Here is an 8,059-nt window from a genome sequence, read left to right on the forward strand (position 1 = left end):
AGTGGCGCAGTGGGGAGGGCTGTTGTTGGTAATTAGTTCTGGTGACGTGGGTTCGAGGCCCTCAAAGTGCGGTCACCATGGAAACTTTACATAATGACATTATGGAAACTCAAATCATGTGAATGGCAAATATAACCTACAAGTTGTAGGTTATATTTGTGCCATCAATTGGTTGTTATTCTACAACCAATTGATGTTGTCCTGCGGAAAGTGGCTCCATGGAAACCGAATTTCAATCAAGGTTTTCTCATCTTAGAACAAAGTCAACAAAAATCGAACTGTCCATGACCTGGAAAAAGTGATACATTTATCTACTGGTTTCAGTGTGTCCTCCCTAACCCGTCTGCTGCTGAGCTACTCGTGTCTCCCGTGCGCAACCTGGACATCAGCTTGTGAGCTGGTGGGAGGTTATAATTGGCATTACAATTAACATATCATTACATTAGGCTTCCATGAGAGGACGGGACTTGAACCAAGGTCTTCAGAGACGATAACCAGCAGCTCCACCTGCACCCAGTGGTGGGTGCAGGTGGAGCACCAGGTGGAGACACCGTATATTACCCGATATTACAATTGACATGACATTGTTAAATGTCCTCAAATACATCATTATGATAGGGTGCCATTGCTGTCCAGCAACTCCGGACCCACACACACCCAGAAGCACCTGTTGTCATAGGAACGTTTATTCATATCAAACGCTGGGATACATTAAATTATTTAATCTGTTAATCAGAGGAAAAGTTAACACCAGCAGTTGTCATGGGCAAAAGCAGTGAACCAATTGATAATTTATTACAAAAATACTGTACACAACTGTAGAGCCAATGGAAACAATTAAGAGAAAGCTTGAGCTGCGGGTTAGCAAACTGCATTACTGTCCCCTGTAGTTTTGCACACGAAAATACACCGAACCCATCAGAAGCCCAGGTCCACTGCCCTGAATCAATCAGAACCTCAGATCTAATTCCCTGAACCAATCAGAACCTCAGATCTAATGCCCTCAACCAATCTTGGAGACAATTTGAGGCATTTGAAAAGGCAGGAATGCACAAAAGGCTGACATGGACAAAATGTCACTTGAACAATTAAAAGTATCTATTCAACAAATGGAAGGCTGAGTGGTAAAGCACTTGCCAACAATCATCGATAGAAAATATGAATAATGATCATTAATAATCACATCCAATACAATAAAAATGTACAGCACAAAAGTGGTTTTACCTCAAGTTTTGCATTTTGATAAAATTCAAAATTTAATATTCCATGCCCTACAAGGTACATTTGGCAGGTGTAATTTGGGAATTCATCACAAGTTAAGGTGCAAGCTTAAGTGCACTGCAATACAACGTAGATTTGTAAAGCAAAGTGCAATTAGGCCTACGAAAGGCACTGCTAAAAAAATTACATTTAACATTTATGACAGTAACATTGCAGCTCCCATTTCAAAAGTGTATTGAGCAGAACATTTTGAAAACGTCTGCCCAAACTTCAGTCTCTGAGTATTTGTTTAGTATAAACAAACCTATAACCGGTGAAGGCAGAACCATAAATTAAACTGGACGTCACAATTGAACACAGAAAAGGGGTTTGTCTGTGTGTGAGTATCTGCCAAAAAGCAGTGCAGTCATAATGTGGCGAAGTGAAGTTGGGTGAATGAATATTCATATTCATGGGGGACTGGTCGGGTGTGCACTTTCTGGTCAATAGACCAGGTACTTGAATTCTGAGTAGATGAGAGGAAACAGAACGGTACAGGCCCGGTACAGGATGACTCCACTCTTCACCACGGCCCGTGGTTTGGTGATCCAGGACTCCGACTTGAAGTTGACGTAGATTGCAAACATGGCCACGGCGAAGAAGTGGCCTATCAGGGTTAGAGGCTTGGGAGACAACCTGGTCAAAACATAAAGATACACACATTGCAGTTTCCTTACAATGATACAATGATGATAATGATTGTATTCAGTTGCAGTATATCGGATATTTGACTTTGATGGTTCTTTCAACCATTGTTATGAGGAAAATATATGGCAGTGTATCAACGAAGAAGAGGTTATGAAGAGGCAACCTTTAGAATTAACACTATTATTGGATGCTTACACAGATAGAAGTCCAATAGGCCCAGCAACACACTCGCCCCCAAGCTGGAAGTACTGGAAGCAAGCCTTCCTCAGCTCATGAAGAGAATCTAGTAAACAGAAAACCAGCAAGGAGGTTATTCTTATCAGGCTCAATGCTCAACAGTTCTCCAGATTCATGTTTTTGTTTTGACATAATCATCTCACAATAATTTTCCAGACCATGTATTCAAATAAGGCGCAAGATTGTCTGCTGCACTACTAGTGCTAGACACCGGTTAGTGGATGAGGTGTAGTATCCCCCACACACAATGATTATATCAAAATAACCATCTTTGATCCCCATCATTCCATTGGATGGGTTGATTCCGCCGGCCATATGCAGATACTGACCGTCGGTGGCTGCAAACAGCTCGTAGAGGGCCTGGGCCAACACGTTCACCACAAAGGAATGTGATGACTTGCGTTCCCAGTGGAATTTTTTCTTTGCCTATTGAGGAGAACGAAAAAAAAGAGTTCAGTGCTATATCACTTGTTGTTCGGCCGCCACTCACCTCGGGCCCAGGGGATGAATGGCGACATAGCATATTTGATGCGATGTACATCCCATAATAGATGGGCTGCTTCTCGCTCCCACTCAACAGGCATGTGCCGCATTCCAGCAGCGACAAGGGAATGCCATGCAGCCACATTGCAATATAAACACCGTACTGACCCGGATATAAGACCAGGATTTGTTCCTGGAAATGTGTCTGAAAAAGTGGGGTTGTTTTATATTAGAGTCTAGACTTCTAAATGTCAATATCTACATTCACAACTTCCTAGTAATAAATACCTTTCATTTGACCAACTCCGTCTGGTTCTATGCTGCTTCCCTTTCCCCCTCAGAGGTGGGCTCTAGCTGTTTACATGTTCTGAGAGCAAGTGTTTTTATTTTGCTCTCTACTCTGTTGTGGACCGAGCACATAGACCTTGCTGCACACCTTAACAGTACTATGCATTAGTTGACAGCTAATTGCTGTCACTGTATATGGCTTAAGTTCCACACACTTCCTACAAACTCTTGGAATCCATGATCTTAGGGGAGGTTATTTACCCACAGTGTGTATGGATAGTAGAGCGTCCTGTATGTTCTTATCCTCACACGACTGTGTTTTAAAGGAGAACTCCATTAGAGAACGGATGCGCCCCCAGCTAGTCAGTGGCTGTGCATCCGTGCGCATCCGTTCTGCTATTGGCTAGTAAGGGCTTTCTGGATATGTCCACAGGGTAATCTGCGGTGAGTGTTTACATGCAAAAACGCAAAGTTTATACTGTTTAGCCACACTATTTGAGTTAAACGAGCATGGTGGTGTCTCATAAGGAACCAACTCGTGTTACATGTCTTGGAATGTTTTTCTAAATGTGTTTAGAAACCCCAAAAGCGGATAATGAGCTTGCTCCATAGGTTAGCATTATAGCTATTCCGTAGCGCCGGCAGCCAGTGCAGATCTCTGGCTTGGTCGGATAAATTTTTGTATGGTTTTTAGCTTCCCTCGACATGGGGTGACCCTCAGGAATACAATAATGGGGTTAAAAATCGCCAGAGTTCTCCTTTAACTATCATGATTTTCAAATAAAAGGATTATCTTTATAAAAAACTGATTTGATCTTGGAAAAAATATCCTCCAAAAAATGAGGGTCTTATATTCGGGTCAATACGGTAATATTACAACATCATTCAGGCCATCCCGGCCGACTGAATGAGTTGTGTCCTGTACCTGCAGCATGACCCTGTCGTCATAGAGATCTGGGATGTCCCGCAGCCGCCTCCTCCAGATCTGGACATCGTTGAGAGCCACGCTCATCCCCCCACCTGTGAGTGGGTGTCTCATGTTGTAGGCGTCGCCCAGTAGAAGGACCCCTGAGGAGAACAAAGAGATGCCTTTAAAATAAAACCCCAGATTTTGTTTTGTGTTTATTTGCCCTTAGGTCTCAATATTGAGGATTATGTGTGGAAAATCTTTACGGCAAACATGAGTATTTATTTTGATACTATGGATTTATTTTAAGGAAGAACCTGTTCCGGGTGATCAATCCATTGTAAGCGTCTCTCCTTAAACATCTGTGACAGATATAATTTGTAAAAAATACTTTGGTCTAAGAGTATTTCATGTGAACGTGCCTGCCACAAAGGTAAGCAATAGCATCTTCTGACTGTGTGATAAGAAATTTTGAAAAGCTCTTGTCTGGCGATTGACTGTCATTTTGTCCACAAACACCTTAATCACCTTAACTTTAAAACAAACCCTAACCCCCTAACCCTAAAAAAAAATAATAATAATTTAAACCTAATTTATGTAAGATTGGTATGATTGACGTGGGAAATCTCCTGGGACACAATCTGCATGTTGGGGAACCCCACATGTGGTCGGGACCCCCGGCTGAGATGCCCTGCTTAAGGTAACGGTCAGAGACTCATACTCAAGCGTTGCCACTTTAGTACCTGGCTTGTTGACCGGGGAGGGCGGGAGGAAACTGGCAGGCATGGACCTGAGGCGGTCGTTCTGTAAGGCCCCCATGAAAGGCTCCTTTATGTGCTCTGAGAAAGAGTGATGTAGACAGAGAGAGAGTGAGAGAGATACAGAAAATCATTTCACTCACTCAGCTTGGTCTTAGTAAATGGATTTTTCTAGCATGCCTGCCAAGCACACACGCACACAGGGGGGAAAATTGGTTTTGGAGCTAAATGTATTGATCCGTCAACATGCTAGATTAAGGTTTGCAGAGGCTGGTGAAGCTGTGATGTCAAATGCTTCCATTGCAACTTCCTGGCTCCTACACACTAGTACTGTGTGTATTACTATTTAAACGTCCAAATCTCTGGGTGTGTGCTATTGTATCACGCACACCTTTACCTTTATAACAACAGAATTGAAAAACATCTTCTATAGTAATCTTTTTAACCACCAAGATCTTTTTCAAACTGCTTACAGACAAAAATTGCGTGGTTACCTGGTAACCCTGGGTACACACGCTCAGCCATGTACTCTGTGAGGTTGCGTGGCATCTCTCCCCTGATGTCCACCAGCACTCTGGTGTCACTGGACGATATCTGGTAGATGAGGACAGGGCTGGGGTTGCCCAGGACCAGCTCAGCATGGTTGGCTTTGAACTGGGGACAATCCTGGAGGAGAGGGGGAGATAGATCCTTTAGATGAGATGGTGAAGTTTAAAGTTTAGGTAGGCAGTCAATATGAACCCTCTGCCATTGGAATCTCTGATTTTGTTTACACTAGTAACGTCTCTCAATAGAATATACACATATAATCACATGCAATTTACTGCTTTGTATTTTTGCGGTCTACACCAGAGTCATAAACTCGAGGGATTGTAACAAGCTAAAACGACTGTGAACTGTTGAAAAAACTGTTTGGATTTAAATCAACTGTCCAACAGAGTGTATCGAATATTATTCAGTGTGTCAAAATGTAATCAGGTGTATTAATAGCCGTGTCACAGTGGGTGCATACTGTTAAAAAAAATGTCCAATTAAATGCATGAGGCTGATGATGAGTTAAAGAGCCATGTACCTTCATGATGCAGCCCACAAAATGGGACGATATGTGAGCCTTCCCTGACACAAGACTTTTTCTGAATTTGGAGAAGCATCCATCAGCCACGATGGTCAGCCCAGCATGGATTTCCTACAACGCAAACACAAACAGTGCTCCACGTTATGTATCCACTCCAAGTGTTTGTTTACATGTAAAAAGAAGGATTGAACTGTAATGACCAGTGGGTTGTATTGAGTCCTACCTTAGTGTCTCCGGTTAGCTTGTCCTTGTAGCGCACCCCCGTCACCCCGCCATTCTCCTCCTGCAGACTGGTCACTGAACCTTCGATGAAAGTGACGCTAGGGGGGAGAAAAGGTCAAGGTTACAAATGGTGTGCTCACTGAATCCTCTATATCCATACTCCATAATGCACAAGAGTACCAGATTGTTTTCATTTGTTTGGAAGAAAATATGTTCTTTGATCTTCTCAACCTTAACTATTGTGTTCTCACAAACTTTAACCACTGCCATGTTCGCACTAACTTGAGACAGTGTGTCGTAATAACAAATTCCAAAAAATGGCTTTTATTTTTGTCTCCTTTTCCACACTGAGTGGGTCAACGTCGGCCTCTACATGTGGTCCAGTGGGGTGGGGTGATGTCAGTGTGTTTCCACTCACTTGGGCTCGGCCTGGGCAGCTCTCCGGAGGCCCATGATGAAGCGGCCATGGTGGAAGGCCCTGCCACACAGGATCTGCTTATCCTGCTGGGGGTAAGGGATCTCCACCTCTGTGTTGGTCTCCTGGTCGTGGATCACGTAGCCCTTCACCACATGGGCGTCCAGACCCTCCACAGAACCTATAGCAGGGAGGAGGAGGAGGAGGAGGAATAACTGAGAGACACGAGGGTAAGGGTTTGGTTTCACGTCATCTATTCATTATTCATGCCGGACCTGCTTTCATTTCACACCGAAGTGACGCATGAAGGGTTCCGTAATGTTTTATTAAAGCTAGGAGAGAACCACAGCTAGCACTGCGCTGTCATTGCCAACCAAGGCAACTTGCCTTTTTTAAACATTGGGTGTTTTTTGTTTTTACATTTTTTTGATGAAAAAATGAAAAACATTTCGACTTGTCTGCCGAAAATAATAAAAGTAAACAAATAAAACAGACCAGGAGTTACTCCCACTGAGAGGACCTCTGAGTGCCCCCCCTACTAACCTTCCAGACCCAGCTCCTGAAGAGCTTTGAGCCCTCCCGGCTGGAGCAGCTCTCCTACGATCCGGTCCGGTTCCTGGAGGTCCCTCTCGATCACCGTTACGCTTCGGCCGTCCCGGGCCAGCACAGCAGCCATGGCGGAGCCCAGGACCCCCGCTCCCACGATCACTACGTCCGGTTCCCCCTGCTCCGCGGACGCCCCGCTGTCTGGGTCCCGGTGCGTCTTTGGTGTCGCTTGTTTTCTTCGACGCCCGCTCTATAAACAATGGTATACATTTTAAATTAAATGTTGAAACTTTAATTGTACTAAATAAAACAAGGGGTTATGCCTTATATGTACATCCTAGAACAAGCTGCCCGACTCCTTAAACCTGTTTATTCATGACTTGTAGTAGCCTATCTAAATAATACGAAAACAGGCTACAAACTGCAAATCGCAGTGGATAAAGCGTCGAGTTAATTACTGAATATGAACAACTTTTGACTAAACCTATAGTAGGACTGCGAATTAACTGGTTAGACCACACGACACGTTGTAGGCTACTTTGTAAATCAAAGAGATGTTCGCTCAAGAAAAAAGGGTAAGTCTCTTACCTTTTTACACGGAACCTCTTCATTACTATGCTTAACTTTTGATGATTTCGGGATAAAATGACTTATCAGTGGTAATGAAGAGAGAAAATCCAGCGGAAGGTCAAGAACCCGAGACAACCAGAGGGTTTTTTTCTTATTATACCTGGTGTATAGTAGCACAAGTGCGAAAAAAAGAGATAGTGCTACGGCAATTGCAAGCTCTTTGTGAGCATAATCGAGGACAGCGCCGCATTTTTTGTAAATGTAAGTAAAGCTCGCTATTCCCAGGAAGGTCCACATTGTGTCAAAAAAAACTATTACATATATCAAAATGTATAAATGCAAGGTAAAGGTTGCTAAATTAAAAAAAAAGATTATCTAAATGAGTAACAATATTAAAGAATCATTCCTTGATTTTGGTGTGACCTGCCCAGTGCACACAGAGCCAGACAATAACAAACCTCGGACCAGAATCATTTAGGAACCTGTGAACAGTCAATGGAATATATTATGCAAATTAGGACGCCGGCTAAATTGGGATTTGATGTTTTGTATCTCCCACCTTCTCCACACACTCACTGTCCAATTACAGACGACGTGTTAGTGAGCAGAGCTCACGCTATCCTCGGATAGGACGGCGCTATTGGCAGCGG

At 43.4% G+C, this 8,059-nt stretch overlaps 1 protein-coding gene across 1 annotated transcript; it reads right to left on the reverse strand.

Annotated features, from left to right (window-relative positions):
- Nucleotides 1-670: 670 nt before the first annotated feature.
- Nucleotides 671-7,846, reverse strand: sqlea (squalene epoxidase a). Its single transcript, XM_084471427.1, has 11 exons — nucleotides 7,428-7,846; nucleotides 6,837-7,089; nucleotides 6,297-6,474; nucleotides 5,880-5,976; nucleotides 5,654-5,767; nucleotides 5,076-5,247; nucleotides 4,567-4,662; nucleotides 3,842-3,984; nucleotides 2,475-2,571; nucleotides 2,104-2,191; nucleotides 671-1,896 (listed from the first exon to the last, which is right to left on the reverse strand). The coding sequence occupies exons 1-11, from the start codon at nucleotides 7,704-7,706 to the stop codon at nucleotides 1,704-1,706; spliced, it is 1,710 nt and encodes a 569-aa protein (XP_084327553.1). The 5' UTR covers nucleotides 7,707-7,846; the 3' UTR covers nucleotides 671-1,703.
- Nucleotides 7,847-8,059: the final 213 nt, after the last annotated feature.

Source organism: Micromesistius poutassou (genome assembly GCF_964030765.1).
Source record: "Micromesistius poutassou genome assembly, chromosome: 8".
Classification (NCBI taxonomy): Eukaryota; Metazoa; Chordata; class Actinopteri; order Gadiformes; family Gadidae; genus Micromesistius; species Micromesistius poutassou.

What these genes read in the sequence shown, in the direction of transcription:
- sqlea (XM_084471427.1), bottom strand. Translation starts at nt 7,706, where the DNA reads ATGTGGACCTTCCTGGGAATAGCGAGCTTTACTTACATTTACAAAAAA. An exon ending in GCTGTTTGCAGCCACCGACG is followed by an intron (nt 2,192 to 2,474) that starts GTCAGTATCTGC and finishes TCTGTTTACTAG; the next exon opens with ATTCTCTTCATGAGCTGAGG. An exon ending in CCTATTGGACTTCTATCTGT is followed by an intron (nt 1,897 to 2,103) that starts GTAAGCATCCAA and finishes TGTTTTGACCAG; the next exon opens with GTTGTCTCCCAAGCCTCTAA.